Here is a 21,942-nt window from a genome sequence, read left to right as displayed (position 1 = left end):
TGTGTGTGTGTGTGTGTGTGTGTGTGTGTGTGTGTGTGTGTGTGTGTGTGTGTGTGTGTGTAAGGGCTGCTTTTTATAGGGATTCAAATTATAATGCACAAGACAGAGATGGAAAAGTATGAAAAATTTTAAAATCGCATAAAAGGTCAAGCTGGCCAACGATAGTATGAATGTTATTTTATGTCTTGTTAACACAGCTAAGCATATATTATTTTTAGGTATTGCATTCACTTATTGCTCATTCTCTGACAAGGTAAACATTTGCTCTATCAAGGACCGAGGTGTTATTTTTTTCCCTCTGCCTGTTGAGGCTGGAAGATTAAAAGCAGCAGTTGTGGTCAGATGTTGCTGTAAGCGATAAGAAATTAAGCCTAATGTAATTTATTTTCATGTAGGGCTGGAGCTAGACCCTAGCAGTGAACACTAGCAAACCAGAGTGGAAATACAGGGTTAAGCTCAAATCGTTGGTTGGTGTCTGCCTGGTCATTAAGTTTGAATCAGTTTAAATGGCTGTGCTGTTAAATATTTATTTAAAAAAATGTTACACTGCATATTTTTAACCTAAACATTGTTCAAACGTGTGATCCTGGAGATGCCACAGCATGTTACCCTGATATTACTTAAGAGTATTATTGCAGTGACGCCACTGAATTATTTTAACCAGGTAACAAAAGCAGTTATAGCCTACTTTTTATTTTTTTAAACCCAACCAAAGTTGTAAAATGTGTCCATTATAACCACTGGACTTATGTGGTGGAACTTGAAATGCCATGGGATGCTAAAGAAAATGATGTGTTGCAAGCCGTTCCATAAATGCTTACATTCATAATCTTGTGTGCGACACAAGTGTCTCATTATCTACTGCAGTGCATATAGTGTTTATGCGACAGACTGCCATACTGCAGAGGCTCCACCGCTCAGCCCAGTCTGGACCTGCCCAGCTCAGCTCGACCCAGCCGGCACTAATCCATCATCGCCACCACTGAATCACTGTGCTGTCAATAAAGGCAGGTGGCAATACATTACCGACATGTGGCAGACTTTAGCGCTAATGACATTGAGAAGTCTCCTTGGGCTGTGGAAAAGCCTGAACGCGTGACACTCTTGCTTACAGAAGCAATAATATATGGAAATGCAGCCACGTGTGAGCCGAGGGAGTGGGCTGGCGGATGAGGGAGTGAGAAAATAACCTTTTTTTTTTTTTTAAGGAAAGAATGAGGAAGTGGATTTTAGTGACCACTCCCTTGTCAGTTTCATATGTAGACCCATTGAAATCCTTGAGTTCAATGATGAAGCTTCAGCCTCTGGAAATAAGTCAGGTCACAAGCAATCTGATATGTCAACATCACATTTCTCCCTTATCTGGCTGTCATGTCTAAACGGACATAGTAGTGTGGTTCTGATATGTGATAGGTTAGATAAACCACTGACATGTTTTTAGCATCATGTGTGACAGGAAGGAAGGCCAGCAAGAAAGGTGAATGCGCAAATACAGTACGTGTGGTGTTTGTGGCTACATTAAGTAAAAATGCCACAACTACACTAAACGTACAACTTAAACTAGAGAAATAGCATTTTCAGAGAAAAAGCAGTGTGAATGCTTATTGTTGAAGAACTTGCTGAAAAACAGCTGAAATTAACTAAAAACATTGTGAAGTGGAAGAACAGGTCTAAATTAGCAGAAAAAAAACTACATATTTGTTGAATTAGGCTTGAATAAACAGAACTGAGCACAAAATTAGGAATTTAGATAAAAAAAAAAAGCTGAAATCAGCATGAAACAGCTAAATAATAGATGAAATAGCAAAAAAGCAGAAACTAGCAGAAACAAGCTGAAAGGAGCATAACATGCTGACATTAGAAGACAAAAGTTAATTAGGCAGAAAGTAGCAGAAATGACCATGAAAAACTTGAATTTATCTGAAAACAGCTGAACTTAGCTAAAATGCTTTAAAAAGTAGCTGAAAATAATGTAGAACAAGCTTAAATGAGCAGAAAAAGGTAAAAAAAACAAAAACACGTTTGCCCAATTAGGCTGAAAGAAGCATAAATGATATAAAAAAAAAAGGAAATTATCTGAAAAAAGCTGAAAAGTAGCTAAAAAAGCAGAAAGAGGCTGAAAATACAAGGAATTGATGAATTGGGCTGAAAAAGTTTAAATGAGATAAACTGTGGAATTAGCTGAAAAAGCTCAAGTTTGTATAAAAACAGCTACCACATATAGTAGCTAAAATATTAGAAAAAACTGAAACTTGCAGAAATAAGCTGAAAGGAGCATAACAAGCTGAAATTAGCAGAAAGAAGTTAGAAGAAGCATACAATTGTTGTAGTTAGTAAAACAAACTTGAAAGAAGCAAAAAACTGCTGAAAATAGCTGAAATAATATTTAAATGTGTACAAGGAAGCTGAAAAGAAGCTGAACCAGAACAAAACGTGAAAGCAGTAAAAGGTTGTAAACAGATCTAAAGATCTGAAGGATATAAAATGAGCTCAATTCATTTTCTGTGAGGAAAAACAGTGGCAGAAAAGGCTAAATATTTCAAAAAGCTAAAGTTGCACCAAAACCAAAAGTTATAGTAGGGTTGTCTTGAAAGAGTGTTTTGATATACAGTATAAATTGTTGAAATAGCTTGAAAACTGTGGCATGAGATTTGCGCCTACAAACCGTACAGAAGAAAAATAGATCACAATAGTGTGAATGTTTCATTAACGTACACACAATAAATGTTGAAAAAGTTCATGTGCTATAAAATGAGTTGTCAAGGAACTTTTGCTCAACAAGGTACAACACCACACCTCATCTGATTCTGTCTGTCCAGACATCCATCTGTCTTAAATGGTAGTAGGACTCCTGGGTGACATATTATAAAAAGTAATCTTTGCTTCTGTATGAAAATCTAGAGTTCTAATTTCATTTCCTGCATTTCAATTAAAAGTTTACTGTGGCTGAGGAATTTTGCATTAGCCTAGGGGTCAGAGTTTTACAGAATCTCTTCAGCAGATACTGCCACCAATTTGAAAATAAAATCTTCTGACTTCAGTTAAAAGATATTTCAGGATAAAAATAACACATTTTAGATTGTAAAATAGTCTTTTTTATTTTTTTCGCCAGTTTGAACCCTAGTTTTTATTAGTTTGATAAGTTAAAAATCAAAACTTGTCATTTAGTTCAGCATAAGGTCCACGGTTCTTTATTGTCATTCGCATCACGTGGTACATGAGGTGGAATGAAATTGTGTACTTAAGTCCCAGTTACACCCCAAAACAGCAATACTGCAACATAAAGTAAAAAAAACAAACAAAACAAACAAAAAAAAAAAAAACAGTATACAAGGATCTAAGATATACGTTAAACAACAATAATAACGTAATATAATAGGGTGTATTAACCAGTAGCCTGAACATGAGTCTGACGTGAGCAGAGGCTTTGGCATCAAGGTCGTATGATGGTGTGGTACACAGCATTGTTTCCTTACAGTAAGAAAACTCCTGGTTGAATTATGAAGTCCTTTTGTAGTTGTTTACATGTCGTTTTCAAAGCTTCCAGGTTTACTCAGGGTGCTCTGGCTTCCTCCCCTTATTCTGGTCAGAGGAAGATGGTTCTGGTTCGGTCAATTGGATCCTGTGTTACACCATATTCTGTGACCTGCAACAGTGCATGCAACACCGCCCCCTACGGTCACAAAATATGGTGTAACACCGGTTCGCAACACGCTCCAAATAGTCAGGAAGTTGTTTCAATTTCTGTTTCCTTACGGTAGTTGAACTGGAAGATTCATCTTTAGTGAAATATTTCCAGACTATTGATGCATTTCTACCTGTTTGTCAAAACTGGACCTGCTCTGCTCCATCCATCTGCTTGGAGAAATCCATGTTGTAACCCGCGCCCGGTTCGGATCACGTGATACGTGATGCAATGACGTAACGGCGGCGTAATGACGACAGCACAAATACTCGACATGAAATTAAAACTCGATAGGCGTCCTAGGAATCGATGTGTTGATTACTCGAGTAGTCTGTTTAAGCCCCAATGGTTTATATATATATATATATATATATATATGTGTGTGTGTGTGTGTGTAACTACTACTTACTACTTGTACTACTATTCCTACTTTGCGGTTTTTCAATCATCGCGGGGTTTCAGGGTACGGATCCCCGCGATAAACGAGGGACTACTCTGTAAGGGGAATAGAAAATAGGGGTTGATAAAGAAGTGTTCATCTTTGAAGCCCACAAATGTATGCACAATGACTACAAACAGTTTAATGAGACACTTTTTCCTTCACAAAATGATAAAAGAAAAACTAAATTGTTTACTTTGACTGTAGGAACTTCTGTCCAAAATCTGTTTTAACAAGTTAAATATATATTTTTTTTTAATCAGAAAATGACACAAAAATGACAAGAGGTTTGTGCTGATAGAATAAAAGTCTTGATTTATTTTTGTCTACCTATACATTAAACAGGTGTTCCTGAATGCAGCAAGAGAAAACACAGAACAGGATGCTAAGCGTCAAAGACTTGTTCGCATAGCAGAGGTGTGGCTGGTTTAGCAAAGACATGTACACTGGATATCTCGTACACCTGGAACGTTTTCTGGAAATGTAGGGGTGTCACTTGGGAGGTTACAGCGGGGTTAGGAGTTGTTTACTGCAAATGTCTCGAGTTGTTTTGACATTATTATACCATCAGGAAATACAACAGAAAGTAAAAACCCTGTCTTTCCCTAATGGTAACTGTGATGCGTTTATATACCAAGCAGCCCCATAAAGCTCAGTTTAATTTAACTTAAGAGTTTAAAATGTATCTTGGAGGATTTGTCATATCGCCTAGTTCCATTAGACTCGGTCTCAAGGCTGTGCAGACATTTTTGTCTACTTTCTGCTTTTCGTCTCAGTATTTGTCCCTCTACCCAACAGTGATGTGGTAACACGTTAGTCAACACCTGCATAGGATTTCAACTACACACAAACTCTCTGGATCAATTTCTCACAACTAAGTTTTATACAACAGTCTGAAAAATGGCTTAAGTGCTTCCATGAAACAAGCCGATGTGATTTTGAACACATAACTCACAGTAGAGAGGTGCTAGCATGACATGGTTGGATTTAGGAAACCAAAGCATGTAAAGCTAAAGATAAACCATGTCTCTGAAACACTTTGGTGCAGAAAATATTGTACAAGTGTCAAAGAGCTGGGTAAAAGAGCATGTAATGCACTTTTTATATAGACGTTAATTTACAGAAATGGAACTGGAAGTTACACTAATCGTAAGACAGAGATGCAAATTGAAAAATTTAAATTATATTGGAAAATATTGTATATCAAACAAAATGTCCCAGGTAACAAGTAGAAACCACAGCTGTCCCAACCTGTACCTTAAAGAGTCTGAGTTAGCCCCATATTTTCACACATTTCATACTTCACACTTTTTTTTCCCTCACACTCATTTCTCATGGGTACAGTTTTCCAGTACAGATTTGGATTACCACTTTATTCCCTTATCTAAAAACAAAACAATAAGAAATTTGACTCCCAACAGGAAATGAGTTTTGTCAAGGGCCTCAGCTACTGAAACACGCTCATCAGCGTGAACTTAATTTCCTAAAAGATGATGTGTCATGCACAAGAAAACCAGTGGTATCGTTTCGATTTTATGATCATTTGTGAATTCATAGCCACATACCAAACATGAAGCAACCCGATCTATCCGGTAAAAATGCATATTTTTCAAAATAGACAACAATGGAAACAGATGGACAACAGATGCATCCACCTAAAATCATCATCTTCTGAGGTACTTATGAAGCTTGAGATATAATCACTATCTATAAATATTTGGATGGATAGCATATATTTGATACACACGGCAGCGTTATCGGACTTGCAAAACATTTTGGCTTTTAATTTGATTAGCTGAGGGGATAGCGGCGGTTGACACACCTGAATAAAACACAGCTGTATGACGATAAAAACATAGAAAAACAGCACCATTTGAGGTCCGATAGATCAGTTTTCAAACTGTTTGCTGGTAGCACCATCAACCAGTAAAAATCTCAAAATGCGATACGGAGACGGAACACGACCAGCGATCACCTGCACAACATAGCAAAGAGCAAAGATATATTTTCAGAGGCGACCCCTCACACAGAAACCCCTTCACAGCAGCATTTTAAAGCAGGTAATAAAACTGATTTCTCCTAAGAATGATATAGATGTATTGAGGTGTTTTACAAGATTTATATGCTGTACATGTTAAGAGTATTCAGGTATAACTTTTCCTATAGATTTTTTTTTAATATACACACATAGTTTACAGTCACTGACAAACACCAGAGTAACAATGAGGTAGGACGGTGAAGTTAGATGAAGTAGAATCAGTTTGTGGATTGTATACAAAGTTACTGATACCTTTAATAAAAATATATGCCTAATTTTTTTTTATTTTTTCATTATGAAGTACGTTTGACATTGTATCTGAGGCTCAAACAGTAATGTGTCTGGTTTACAATGTAGCTCTGCAAACTGCAAGACGAAACCGCCTCGTTCCACAGAGCGACGCTCTACGTTAATTTCTCAATCACGCTTCTGCCCAAGCGACCCATCAAAACGTAAGACAAAGCTCCTCTACGTTTGAAGCTCTGCTGTTCGCAAAGCAAGCCATCGCACATTTCGTTTTGATCTTGATCCATGTGCATTTATAAACCTAGTCAAAGTTAGGACTGTAAAGAACAAGAGGTGGCACATGGAGAGAATCAAAGAGCAGACCAGTTGGCGTTTCCTACTTCAAATTGTTGATATCTGATGGTATGATGCCAAATTAGCCAACAAATTTGTTAAGTTATGAAAGGTTGGGTATTATGAATGAATAAATTGCTGCAAATAAGTCTTCTCTGCTAGTAACTTCGTACATTTGAAGTAGATCAGCTTCAGCGCCACACATCAAGTCAAATCTGGGTTAAAACCATCCTGTACTTTTTTACAGCTTTCATCCACTGCAGATGGTTTAAGATAAGGAAACGGGCTGAATCGAGCCACAGGAAATCAGCTTTTCAAAACGAGTTTTAGATTATGTAATAGCTCCGTAAATGCTTTAAGCATCGATATAACCACACCCTCTTTTGGCATAAAAAAAAAAAAGAAAAAAGAAATGAAATGCCAACATTGTACATAATCTGAATTTCAGTACGGTTGCTTTTCTCAGCGGAAAGCTTTTTTCTTTTCCTTTTAAATCCCATGTATTTTCAATACACCCTTGTACATATGAACCTTATGTCACTTTGTACAGGGGAATAAAAAAATAAAAAATACTGGGAAAACACCCCCAACAATAACTATTATATTAGTCTAAGCTCCATTGCCTTGGCATGAACCAATTTATGTGCAAAGCCAGCTGATTCATCAGTCCACATCCTACTTCTCACAGTTGCCACTCGCTTATAATACATAATTCATAGTAGGTCATATTTATACATTGCCAGCATGTAGACGTATTAAGTTAAAGCACAGTTTCCAGTCAGCTTGTACATTTCATAGGTAAATTCTTCAAACTGGTTAGTCCTGATTTGCACTGAAGAACTGTTTGTTGCTCGTCAGTCAACAGAGTAAGCTATTTTTATAAGGTCAAGATAAAGTTGTTCAAGTTTTAACAAAAATTATGTTTATAAAGATTTTTTTTTCCCATTTACCATTGAATAATAAAATGTGGGGGCATGTTTGAATGATTAAAAACTGTATGTAACAATTCAATTCTGCCTTGAAAGTAAATGTAATAAGGTGCTTTATAATAAAACGACTTAAGATGTCGTCTCTCAAAACATAAAAATACACCATTACCACATATATATTTTCTTTAAAGAAAAAAAAAAAGAATGAACTTTAAAGTGCGTTCAATGATTCGAGCTGATCATTACTGCATCTTGATTTCTGTTGGGCAATGATTACAGTTTCACCTTGATACGGCAAATCATTCAGTACAAAGATCCTACGTAAGGTTTTATCAGGTATCACTTGTTGCGAGTGTGACGTGTACGCTCTGTAAAAACAACCTGTTATGGAAATCCTTTCCTCTCTCGTTCCACTGAAGTTACTTTGGCTAAGAGTGAGGTGCTTCTTCTCTCTCGCGTTGAGGACTCCACCAATCAACATTTGTTTACAATACCTGGCATAAAGCCAATAATTCACACACATAAAAAAAAAAACAAAAAAACAAATGAACTAAACAGAAAAAGGAAATAAGTCTGGCAAGAATTACAATGTCATTTAGCTAAACAAAAACTTGATAGGAACCTTAAACAGTAGCATAACTATGGATTTTTTTTAATGAAAAAAATAAAAATATGTAAAAACATTTACAATGTATACTACTCCAGAACATCAAGTAGCTTAACAAAAGGCTGATATAAACTTTTGATGTAGCAAAAACCAAGACGAACAAAACGACTGGAAGCAAAGGAAAAAGACGAGATGCACAGGAATACAGTGTGAAGAGGAGAAGGCTTGATGGGCAGCTCTGCAGCAGATTCACAGTTAGCCACAGCTAGGTCACAGTTGAGAATTCAATCTGCAGCGTTTAGTTCCAGCCTGCAGATAGCCCCGCAAACCATTTCAGATCAAAACAATAGAACAAAACAAAAAAAAAAGAACTATATTTAAAAAAAATATACTGGGGAAAAAAAAAGAACCTTTTAAAAGTTCTGATGGCATGGCTTGTAGGAAAATGTCACTGGAGCAACCTTACTTTTCTCCCAGCAGTGAGCTTAAAAGATGTTGGGGTTATTATTGGGTTCAGCAGGGCCAGACAATCTCAACAGAAATATAGCGTGGCAGACAGCTTTACCCACACATGACACGGTCTCTGCAACAAGTCGACCTGGAGTGTGCAGAGCTGCACCCCTATTTTAACCTGGGCACCAGTCTAGTTTATCTCAACCTAATGGTGCAAGCCACACATAAAACAGTACCTGGCTACCGCTCGCATTCTCACAAACAAAGTGCAGGTGAAGCATCATCACGTCAGCTTACTATACCTTTACAATCACAGCTTACTAGAAAACCCAGGGGGGGTATCAATCCCTGGTGATTGCCAAATCTGATTAAGGCCTTTCTAGGTATCAAAATACCTGTACCACTAAAACTCTATGGTCAAGTTTTCTCAGACAATTTAAATAGTAACACAAGTATTTCACTAAAACCTTTCTTGTGCTCATACATCGATGACAAATACAATTACCCAAAAGATAAAAATAAAACAAGCATTGCAATCTTCCCTCAAAACAGAAGTCATACCTTTCAATAAATCTCTCTCCTTTATGAACAGATGTGTTAAATACGTTAAGGAACGGCACACATTCAAAAATTAATCTCTTGGAGCAAAATGACATATGGCTGTTATTAATTAAGACTTGTGCAGTGAGACTCTGGCGTCTCGTTCTATACATTAAGTACCAACATTCAAAATCCCAACGGTTACCAGATAGTCCCCACGTCTAAGAACCAACATAAGCCATCATCATCATGTTTCATAGCATCAGAACACTTAAAACGACTGAAATAACCTCTTACTTTTTAAAAGTTCAAGGACTCAAAAGGATGTTCTGACACAGAACGATAAATTAATAACATCTAATTTCTCTTTTGACACTTGTGAACACATCTTAATAAACCACATCTCTGTACCATGGTAAAGCTCATAAAAAAAACACTAACTCCTGCTCCAATCGAACTCTTTAATGCGTTTAACTTCTAACCGGTGGGTAAAGCTGTCTGGCACCAAATCAAATAACTGAAAAATGCGGTGCTTGCATTTTAGGGAGGTTACATGGGACCTACTTGCTTAAACATTTCACAGAAGAATCAATGGAATGAGTGAATGAATTATGACCACTCCGGAAACACTGATGGTGTTTCTCCACCACCCATACCAAGTCCCCTCATAATCCTGCAGACCACGTGGGGCAGAAGGCGCTGACATGACTGCTAATCACTATATGCCATCGTAAGTGAAGTTCTCCATCTTGACCGTCTGTCTGATGAGAAGCTTGGACTCCCGCCGCTCTTCGTTCTTGATGGACTTGTTGATATCCATAATTTTTTCACAAATGTATTTGTTCACTTTGGACAATCTCTGTGTAATCTCGGCGCTGTCAGCGGTCTCTTGAGACACTCTGTCGTAGAGACACTCTGTGGAGGGAGTGGGTGGGGGTAGTCAGTCTACATCAGATTATAAACAGCTCATCTTTTCTCTGATGGCTATGGGTGTATTTTATGAATGGAAGTGATAAATAAAATCAATTTGAAATTTAACTAAACTTTCAAAATTTCTTCTGATAAAAAAAAAAAATATAGCATTTGCCTTTTGATTTTAAAACCTATTGTATATAAAGTGTATCTTACCTCTGACAATTTTCAGCTTGCTGGGTGACAGTGGTGGTTTGGGCAGAGCATCTTTCTTCTTTTTTGTTGCAACTCCTGTGACACTGCGATTTTTAAGAGTTTCAGTGCCCCAGATCATTACAGCAAGGTTCTTTGTGAACTTGGAGTCTCCCTGGGTCCTCTGCAGCTGGTGCCACTTCTCTTCTTCTACCCAGATCCCACCACCAAGATGTACCTGCAGACACAACACATGTGAAAGGAGTGTAAAACGCACTACTCAAGAGTGGTTAGTTTTTGTGTCGCCACCAGCACAGAGTCAACTACGCCTTGCTATTACCATCCTAGTTACTGATTTAGTCCCTCCTGTAATCATTAATCCAATTTCTGTTGAGTAATGATGAAAAAATGGCTAACTCAGCATATCTGCAACTGGCTTCAACAGATCAAATAGTACGATTGTTTAGAAATGTGTAGGAGTGTTGGTATGCATATATTACTACAAAACAAAAAAAGTTATGAACACAGTCATTAAAAAATTTAAATGTGTGCCTGTCATTACTGTTCTACAGAAACAACAGATAATTAAAAACAACAAAGTACTTCTAAAAGGCTTTCTTTCAGTGTCATCATTCAGTTTAATTAAACACCCAAAAACTGCTCAGAAATGGTTGCAGTAATGACAAAACTATTGTAATTTACATAACTAAAATGACTCAAAACAAGAAAATGTCATTACACATTTGTCACCATCGCATTTCACGATTGTACTGCAGCCGTTGAAGCATAGGCTGAAAAGAAAGCTGTACAAGCTATCCATTAATCTATTACCTAGTCAATCAATCAGTCAATCTCTTTCTGATGCAGGGAATGCCAAATGTCACATGATGCAAGAACAAGCAGAAGCAGAGCTGACTAGCTGCTGAAGGAAACGTGATCTAGAAAGGTGAAGACTCATCCCTCTGGTGGCAGTCTATAACGTCCACTCTCCCTCTGTGTGCAACAAATACATTTTTAACTGGCACCAGAGAAAGGACTTGGAAGCCAAATGTGTCCCTTGATCAAACCGCACAAGATTTTTATGCCAGCAGGAATATTTTTTTTTAAAAGCAAAAAACTTTATTGTGTAAGGTCAGAAATCTTTTTTACTTTTGCTTTAGCTTCTATTTGTTTAATGTTAAAAGTACTTTGTTCTGTGACGCAAAAGTAATGAAATACTTTGTGTTGCACCCCAAAACTAAGAACTTAAGGTTCATGTTGTACTGTGTTGTACTGTTTGTTACTTTTTTATTTTACTTGCACGTGTTTGCAATCTGCTCAAGTTTTATCACTGTTGCAATAAAAATGGAAAAACTTTACACTGCTAACCACATACCAGAACATGTTTCTACCTCATGTACTAATCAACAAGTATCTCTAGTCTAGTCTCTTATTACTTGTTTAGACTGAAATGTTAAGATTAGGTTAGATGTCTTTTTGCATGTATTATAGGTCTGTTTATATTTATTGTTCTGTTGTGTATCTGCACTGTGTTGTGTTGTTTTTGCATTTTGTTCTGTGTTGCACCGTGATCCTGGAGGAACGCAGTTTCATTTCAATATGTACTTGTACGTAGCTTGAAATGACAATAAAACCTCTCTGACTCAAGACTTTCTATAATCTTTTAGATGACCTAAAAGCCCTAAATTTATATGCAGTAATACGACTGTGTTACATGTAATATAATTTCCATTGTACAGTATATTTACAGTTTAATACAGTGTACCAGTATATAATTTGAAGAAGGTTTAACTGTATCAAAAAATGGATACCATCTAATCCTAACTGCAGCTTTCAACAAGATGGTCCAGTAAAGCGCTAATGATAAGTGTGCTGCTCTCTTGTTGGCCCAACAGCCATTTGTAACTCTTAGAGCAAAGCTAATCCCCCACAGCGCTATCAGCCCTGAAGGATCTTAGACAGCAGAGTTTCAGATGATATCGAAACTTTGGTCTCAACTCAGATACTGTCATGCTCAAACACTATCAACTTATTATTCTGATGAAAATCTAAAAATCAACAACATGACTTTATTGTTGTCACCTCAGAGTTTGTCAAAGAAAACATGACCCGGTCACGTTTCATTTTGTGCACATATTTATACAATCACTAGTTAAAAAGAAAGGAAGAAATATCATAAATGGCCAAAACTGGAACATTAACACATTGACAGTTTACACATCAAATCAGGAAAAATAAATAAAGATTTAATTTAACACCAACAATGTTCAAAACTAAATGTCTTCAAAATGTAAAAGAAAAATCTACAGCCTGATTTAAATTTTCTCCTAAATTTTTTAGGCATAGGGCCTCAACACAATAAACAAAACAGTTCAAGATTATATAAAGTTGATACCACATTTTTGACTGATGCATTAAATGTTCATTCATAATGACATGAACCAAAAAGTAAATATTACCATTTGCAGCTGCAAGCGGGCCCTCTAGGCTTTTGACAACTACGTTGTTCCTCTTCTGCTAACCGATCCGGTATCGGCCTCCGATACCAGCATAATTTACATATCAGATTTTTCCGATCCAACCTGCAGAGATTTCCGATCCATGATGCATTTTGGCTTCAAACTATGGAATGGATTTCCTGAACGGCGGTGTGTCTCATGAGCCCAGAGAAATAAGACCCGCCTCACATTCAGGAAATCCAGTTCATAGTTTGCAGCCAGCTACAATGTGAGGACTGAGTTAGCAGCACTGTGGCTAACAGCTAACAAACTTTTCATTGAAACATGTCCTCTGTGTGGAAATATTTTACACTAGAAACACCACAAAACAAGACAGTAACGTGCAATGTCTGCAGAGCCACAACACCACATTAAACCGCTGTAAAGTTAGTTTTACGTTGGACATTCGAGCTCCGTGGCTTCAGCGTGGCGCTACTTTTGCTCAATCCGAAACAGGCGACTCGACCCCGACCAGCTGCGTCCAGTCTGCCCGTCTCTGAGGAGGGACAGACTGAGCATGGCTCACGAAATCAGGCTGCATGCTTCGGATTAAACAAGAAGAAGACATCGCTGAAGCCCCGGAGCTTGAATGTTTACCGAGAAGTTGCTAAACTTCATCATAATTAATAACTAACCACTATCAGTTGTAGAAAACGAAGGATTTCTCAGCTTGATACTTGCAGCCAAGATATAGTTTACCCTCCAGGAGATATTTGTCAGTACAACAGTAGACAATCATAAAAAAAAAAAATAATAATAAAAAAACATGATTTGAAAATTATATATAAAACGAAACAAAACCAGCTACATTATAAAGTGATGTAAAACACTAAAAACAGGAACATGTCTGTTGGTTTATGTCATGAACTTATCAGATGTTTTAAGCCATTTAACATTTTATTTTATTTATTCATTCATTCATTTAAAAGAAACAAAATAAACAAAACAAATTCATCAAAAAGAAAATATTGAATGAAAAGAGTGCAGAAAGAAGAAAAAAATTCTTATATCTGCCCCTTATTTAAAAAAAATATAAAATAACTTTAAAACAATCACTTAAATTAATCACTTTAATATCCACTTTAAAACTAGGAATAAAAAAACAAACATGTTTTGTGTTAGCAGAATTTAATTCTAACTTTAAAACTTATTCAACATTAATAAAAAGTACCTCAAGTTGCCTTTTTGGACATGCATGCATATATTTGTACAAATTGTACTTGAGGAGATTATTACAGCCTCATATAAAATCAATGATGATGATGATATCGGAACTGGATCGTATCGGACGATATTTAGATTAAGGTATCGAGATCAGATCGGAAGTAAAAAAAAAAAAAAAAAACCAATAAGTGGATTGGTGCATCCCTACTTTGAAAGATGTCAGTTCACACTGCATAAACAAAACACAAAGCTGTTTGACAGGTCAGGCAGATTGACCTGGTCTGAGATGAGCAAATGCATCAGGAGACATAAGTGACTCTTTCCCTTCTCTTATTCTCTTATCACTGTAAAGTCTTTAGGCTAGCTTCCAAAAGCTTTTCCCTGTGCAACTAATGTGCTTTCGGCTGCAGGCCAGCAGACAAGCTTTTTACTGCCCTCAAGTTAGACGAGACTGTTTTCGTCCATGCAAGTCTTTGGTCTCATTTATCTACTTCTCTTATCTTCCATTCTCCTTTTCTAACCCTCTTTTGCACTCTCACTAGGGCTAACCTGTCAGTCACTTTAAATTCCTCTCGTGCAAATAATTAATATGGGTTCCCTGATGTAGGAGCGTTCTAATTTGCAAGTGTTCTTCACGCTTGAAGTGGCTGCAGGCCCCAAAGCTTGTAGTACCAATTCCCCCACTGTCATCAGAGACAAGACGCTGGTTGAGTTACAGCACTGAGGAAAGTCAAGAACCCTAACAGGCTAATAAACACTGATGACGCTGGCCGGGCTTGCAGAAACAATAATAATCTTCTCAACCTTGTTTACTTGGTAGGACAGAGAAGCAGAGAGGAAGGGACTGATCACCTACGACAGCATGTTCCTGTCGTTATGGTTGTTAGCAGGGAACGCAACATTTCCTACAAAAATCACGCTACGTTATACGGTCAAAAACAAACTATCAGGAATACATAGTTGTAAGGTTATTAAGGTTACTCTTACTGATCTTTTCTATGGTAGCATTTAAACAGAGGTACAGTTAAACATTAAAAACAGAGATGTTGAACAAAAGTCATAACTGGAATTAAAGGCTTGTGTTACTGCCAACAGAACCTTTCACACTACCAACAAATCTTTAAATAAACAAAGTAGGGGTGCACCGATTGCAGTTTTCTGGTTGATCACTGATCTCTAAAAAAAGTCTGACCTGCCAATTCCAGTTTTGTCCGACACCGATTTTGTTTTATAAGCGACACTGTCAGGTGTTATAAGGTCACAATGCACCTTCAATTTTCCAATCTTATTCTATTGAAAAACATGCCCTCGAACAATATCCTAGAAACAATACAAACTTGTTTTAAATGGCCATGAGGTAGTGCTCTGAAATATAAATTAAGTTTAGACAATTGTTAAAACTATTAAAAAAATTGGTAAAATCGGTTTCTCATGTAAGTATCGGCCGATCTCTGATCACCAAAATTAAGGCAATCGGGGCCAATAAAACGGTGCACCCCTAAAACAAAGTAACACCCCACGAGATGACAATAGTTCAATAAAGAACATGTTCATCTAGGACACAAAGAGAAAACTAAAAACAGCTGATAAGGTGATATAGGCCAGCAAGAGTGAATAATTGCTTTTTAGTCTAGTTAGTCTTACCTTTCCGTCGTTGCAGGTGTACACTGTTCTAGGTGAGGGTGAATAGCTTGAACTTGTGTTGGCTTCTTCTCTGCAGGTTTCTGGGGTCTCAACAATTGGTTCAACAACTTCAGCCTTGATTGTCTGAGTGCCATTGTCATGCATAGGCTCTAGAAAATAAAACGTTTAACAATGAGATAAGCATTCACTGATCACTTTATTAGGTACACTTGTTCAATTGCTTGTTAACACAAAAGCTACACAGCCAATCACATGGCAGCATCTCAATGCATTTAGACATGTAGTTGCTGAAGTTCAAATTCAGCATCAGAATGAGGAAGAAAGGGGATTTAAGGGACTTGGATAGGCTGGATTTTTATGCACAACCATCTTCAGGGTTTAAAGAGGCAAACGAGAAAGTATCCAGTGAGTGGCATTTGTGTGGCCCAAAAAGTCTGGTTCATGTTAGAGGCCAGCTGAGAATGGTTCAATATGACAGAAAGGCAACAGTAGCTTATATCATTTGTTCCAACTAAAGTGTGCAGAATGATGTCGCTCAACGCACAACATGAAGCAGATGGATTACATGTCACTCCAGACAGTTAAGAGGAGGAAACTGAGGGTAAATTTCTCACAGGTTCATTAAAATTGGACAATAAATGAAAGAAAAAAAAAATGCTGCCTAGTCAGATGGGTCTGGATTCACTGGACTCGAACTGCTTCCAGTTTTCAGATCTTAATCCAAACAAGCACAGGATGTGGTGGAACAGGAGACTAACATCATGGATGTGTAGCAGACAAAACTGCAGACTGTGCTAATATGTACCAGAATCTCTGAGGAAAGTTTCCAGCATTGTGTTGAACCTATGCCACAATGAATTAAGGCACTTCTGAAGATGGGGTTCAATCTAATAAAAGCAAGGTGTACAAATAAAGTGGCCAACGAGTGTATGTTTCAGCAACAAGTGGACCTTTGACATCAGCTGAGCTGGTTATAACTGATGCTCAGTTTTTATAAACTAAAATACCCAGTTACTCAACAACATATAAATCAATAGAAATCTTATTTCAGAACCTTTACTCAAACCATAAAACTGCATACATTTTTTACTTCATGCGCTACACCTGGGCTTCCTCTTAGCCTGAGACCGATTATTTTAGCCCAGTAACTAAGGTGGCTTGCTAGCTGGCCATGCTAAGCTCCAATGCAGCTGATCAGTTTTAATGTTGCTCAACACATTTCCTGCCAAACTCCCAGGATTCCCAGGGTGTTCTAATATTTAGTTTGTCCATTACACGGTCAAGCCAGCAGGTAGATGTTGCTGGTTTTGATCAACAGGATGCCTGATCTTCACATTAGCATCTGACAACGCTTAACTTTGTAAAAGCACATAACATGACACAACCTGTGTATTTATATCAGTTACTGTATTTATATCATATTTAAATGGATCAATCGGGTAAAAATATGACTGGGCCAATGTGTATAGAACATAATACTGTATATTCAACTTTTCAAAATGGTAGATGTTGCATATACAGCAATGAAACATCATTAGTTTCTCCAAAGCCTCATTTAGATGTTAGGTTGCTAAAGAACCATCATTGTAGCGCTCACTAAATGTTTGTTGGATGGAACTTTAAAAATAACTTACTTTAGTTCATGAGTAAAACAACTCTATTGTACTTTTGAATTCGAAATATATTTTTAAATTGTTGGTTGGATTTAGAAATGTCTCACTAAGATCATTTTACGAAACACTAATAAAACTTTAAAAACAACACATTTAGCATATTGGCAGTGACAAACGTCTCAAACTATCAAATTAAAATAAAATGCAATAAAAAAGATTAAACAATATATCAGTGTGCCATCTGCAAAATGCTATATTTGGGACAGCTGTGGCTGAGTGGTTAAGGCAGTTGTCCTCCAATGGGAGAGTTGGGGGTTAGATTCCACCAACAGCCACATGTTGAAGTGTTAGTGGGCAAGACTGAACTCCTTGTTGCCTCTGGTGTTTGTCTGATCTAAAGCACTTATTGCTCTCTTTACAATGATTTGTTAGATTAGCTGTTGTAGAGATGTAGAGTGCAGTATGAATGGGTGTGTGGAGGTAAATGAGGGCACTGATTGTGTTGTAAAGAGCTTTGAGTATCTTGATTAGATAGAAAGGTGATATACAAGTACAATCCATTTACCATTCCATTTCTATTAAGTTAAAGGGAAACATTTGAGGGAGTTATTCACTTGGTTTCAATGATTTTAAAAATGTACCATTGGAAATTTTATTTCCAATTTGTTTTTTGACAATTACAGAAAATTTATATCTACTGGTAAAACCAAACATTTGGTGTTTTTCAAGTGTATGTCACATTTGCAAGAATGAAAGGAGTGTGTGGGGGTATCTGGGGGTAGGAAATAGTGAGTTATTTTGTATAGGTATACGTCTGAAACAAAAAAGAAAAGACATTCCAGTTACTTTTCTTTGAAATGTAAGTTTTTGAAAGTACAACTTCGACTGCTAATGAGTTACTTTATAATGGCCAGTTTACACTGTGTCAATAAGAGTTCACATGGGTGCCTGTGGCAAAACCTTACCAGCTCCCCAAGTTTATGGTGATTACTCACAGACTTCTGTGACTCTGTCCTGGCAGAGCAAAGTTTGTGTTTGAACAGACAGTATGTGCAGCATACATGCCTTTATCAGACTGGCTGTTTGCATTAAAAAGTAGAACTGCTAGAGAATACGAACTGGTCTGAGGAGAAATAATGCTTGGAAATTCAACATTCACTCTTTTTTAAATATTAAAATCAAAATGTACGTGTAGACAAAAATGAGATTTTCTTCCTATTTTTTATTTCTTACCTAAATAACAAGCACATTTTCTCCTTTTACCCAATTTTCTTTGTACTAAACATACAGCGCCTTGCGAACGTATTCGGCCCCCTTGAACTTTTCAACCTTTTGCCACATTTCAGGCTTCAAACATAAAGATATAAAATTTTTATTTTTTTGTGAAGAATCAACAACAAGTGGGACACAATCGTGAAGTGGAATGAAATTTATTGGATGTGTCAAACTTTTTTAACAAATAAAAAACTGAAAAGTGGGGCGTGCAATATTATTCGGCCCCCTTGTGTTAATACTTTGTAGCTCCGCCTTTTGCTGCAGTTGCAGCTGCAAGTCTCTTGGGGTTTGTCTCTATCAGTTTTACACGTAGAGCGACTGAAATTCTTGCCCATTCTTCTTTGCAAAACAGCTCGAGCTCAGTGAGGTTGGATGGAGAGCGTTTGTGAACAGCCGTCTTCAGCTCTTTCCACAGATTCTCGATTGGATTCAGGTCTGGACTTTGACTTGGCCATTCCAACACCTGGATATGTTTATCTGTGAACCATTCCATTGTAGATTTGGCTTTATGTTTTGGATCATTGTCTTGTTGGAAGATAAATCTCTGTCCCAGTCTCATGTCTCTTGCAGACTCAAACAGGTTTTCTTCCAGAATGGTCCTGTATTTGGCGCCATCCATCTTCCCATCAATTCTGACCATCTTCCCTGTGACGAAAAGCAGGCCCAAACCATGATGCTGCCACCACCATGTTTGACAGTGGGGATGCTGTGTTCAGGGTGATGAGCTGTGTTGCTTTTACGCCAAACATATCGTTTTGCATTGTGGCCAAACAGTTTGATTTTGGTTTCATGTGACCAGAGCACCTTCTTCCACATGTTTGGTGTGTCTCCCAGGTGCTTGTGACAAACTTTAAACGACACTTTTTATGGATATCTTTGAGAAATGGCTTTCTTCTTGCCACTCTTCCATAAAGGCCAGATTTGTGCAGTGTACAACTGATTGTTGTCCTATGCACAGACTCTCCCACCTCAGCTGTAGATCTCTGCAGTTCATCCAGAGTGATCATAGGCCTCTTGGCTGCATCTCTGATCAGTCTTCTTCTTGTTCGAGATGAAAGTTTAGAGGGACGGCCGGGTCTTGGTAGATTTGCAGTGGTCTGATACTCCTTCCATTTCAATATGATTGCTTGCACAGTGCTCCTTGGGATGTTTAAAGCTTGGGAAATCTTTTTGTATCCAAATCCAGCTTTAAACTTCACAACAGTATCTCGAACCTGCCTGGTGTGTTCCTTGGTCTTCATGATGCTCTCTGCGCTTTGAACAGAACCCTGAGACTATCACAGAGCAGGTGCATTTATACGGAGACTTGATTACACACAGGTGGATTCTATTTATCATCATCAGTCATTTGGGACAACATTGGATCATTCATAGATCCTCACTGAACTTCTGGAGTGAGTTTGCTGCACTGAAAGAAAAGGGGCCGAATAGAATTGCACGCCCCACTTTTCAGTTTTTCATTTGTTAAAAAAGTTGGACACATCCAATAAATTTCATTCCACTTCATGATCCACTCGTTGTTGATTTTTCACAAAAAATTAAAACTTTATATCTTTATGTTTGAAGCCTGAAATGTGGCAAAAGGTTGAAAAGTTCAAGGGGGCCGAATACTTTCGCAAGGCACTGTACACAAGACATATTGAAGTGGCCAATCCATAGGATTTTTCGTAGTGCAAATAGAACTGCAAATTCATCATTGATCTATCAATATTTGATGTAAATGAACATTTTCTGTAACATTTTTTAAGTTAATATTAAAGGTTTAAAAATATATATTGTTTTTTTGTGTGTGCATGTTTCTGGTCCCTTACCGCTGCCCAGTCTAATGAGAAGTACGTCTTGCAGCCTCCTGTTGAAGTCCCGCAGTTCTTTGACTTCTGTCAGCAAACTGCCATATTCTTTCAGCTTCTTTGCCTGCTGCACCAGCTGTTTGCGTGTTCTCTCCAGCTCCTGCTGCAGTCTCCTCATCTCCTCCTCCTGCTGCCTGTAGCTGTGAACCAGCTCCTCATACAAAACTCTTGGAACGACAGCAGTGGCTACCTCCGGCACACAATTTGTGTCCATTTCCAAATGTTGCTGTTGCTGCTGATGATGACATCGCCGATGCACTGCTTCCATATCTTCATCTTCATCATCTGCATCCTCTCCCTCCTCAGCCAACCGGTCCTCATCCAAGTCCTCTTCGCCCTCCATACAAGAGTTAGCTGCATTTCTCTCCAGACGAGCCACTACTGCTGCAAGGCTCTTTGAGGAGTTGGAGAGGGGGCGTCCATGGTCGTGAGACAGAGCCTAAAGAAAAGGAAAGTCATTTTTGGGAAGAATGGGACAATTGCATAATATCTTGACAGTAATAATCTCAAAGTGTGTATTTCTATAATTGATATAAAACATACTACCCTTTTTATCTGTGATAGGCCAGTTTTTGTACAATGTTACATTTACAATCAAGTCATGCTTTTATATATAACATTTCTTATACAAAACACAATGTAGGAAAATGGACTAGTTCTAGAAGAGAAGTGGCTTGCAGATTGGCTTTAATTTGATTGACACTATGACTCTGAAATACAGACAATATGATAAAATTAGAAAATATTTGATAAAAATTGTCTACGCTCCTAAAATCCTGCATTTTAAATAGACTGTACTTATATAGTACCTTTCTATCTAATCAAGACCATCAAAGCACGTTACAACACAATCTGTGCCCTCATTTACCTGCACACACATTCATACAGCACTCTACAACATCTCTACAAAGATAATCTAACAAATCATTTTATAGAGACTAATCAGTGCTTTTAGAGCACATTCATACAGGATAGGATACACATCGGAGTCTTGCTCAGGGACACCTCAACATGTGCTGGTGGAGTTGAACCCTTAACTGTCCCATTGAAGGACAACTGCTCTAACCACTTAGCCACAGCTGTCTCAAATATAGCACTTTGCAGATGGAAATTTAGGGCTTTGACCCTTTTAAAAAAATTCTACAAGCGCTCCTGCTCAAAATAGTACAACTAATGTGATTCTAATCAACATTCTCAACTTTAATGAAAGAAGCGTACATCAGTCTAAAAGTTACATTACATACGGACTGCAATCAGTTTGTTTTGACTGTGAAGATCACAGTAAAAACATAGAGGAGTCACTGAGTTCATTGATGAGCCGCTCAGCGGATTTGCCAGTGAAAGGGCAGCTGTCCAGAGTGCTGAATTTGTGTTAATCCAGCATATGGTAAAAATAGAGTAGGGGATTTTGGGTGTCAGCCAAGTTTATACAACTGTGTTGTTGAATCACGAAATATTATTTTATATAATTTTTTTTTACTACGCACACACACACACACACACACACACACACACACACACACA

The 21,942-nt window shown here is 37.6% G+C and overlaps 2 protein-coding genes across 2 annotated transcripts in view; both read right to left on the bottom strand.

Annotated features, from left to right (window-relative positions):
• agbl4 (AGBL carboxypeptidase 4) overlaps positions 1 to 21,942 on the bottom strand; it is a 396,952-nt gene that overhangs the window by 73,718 nt on the left and 301,292 nt on the right. The gene's annotated exons all lie outside the window — the stretch shown is intronic.
• bend5 (BEN domain containing 5) overlaps positions 9,207 to 21,942 on the bottom strand; it is a 17,024-nt gene continuing 4,288 nt past the window's right edge. The window contains exons 3-6 of the mRNA XM_037698107.1: positions 20,380 to 20,857; positions 15,681 to 15,829; positions 10,399 to 10,612; positions 9,207 to 10,185 (exon numbers count right to left, since the gene is read on the bottom strand). Of these exons, the coding sequence (XP_037554035.1) occupies positions 9,989 to 10,185; positions 10,399 to 10,612; positions 15,681 to 15,829; positions 20,380 to 20,857 (1,038 nt within the window). The 3' untranslated portion in view covers positions 9,207 to 9,988. The remainder of the gene's footprint in view (positions 10,186 to 10,398; positions 10,613 to 15,680; positions 15,830 to 20,379; positions 20,858 to 21,942) is intronic.

The sequence above is a fragment of the Nematolebias whitei genome, chromosome 3, assembly GCF_014905685.2.
Source record: "Nematolebias whitei isolate Nwh7 chromosome 3, NemWhi1, whole genome shotgun sequence".
In the NCBI taxonomy this organism is placed as follows: domain Eukaryota; kingdom Metazoa; phylum Chordata; class Actinopteri; order Cyprinodontiformes; family Rivulidae; genus Nematolebias; species Nematolebias whitei.
Note: the sequence above shows the minus strand (reverse complement) of the source record. Positions and strands in the feature narration are given on the sequence as shown.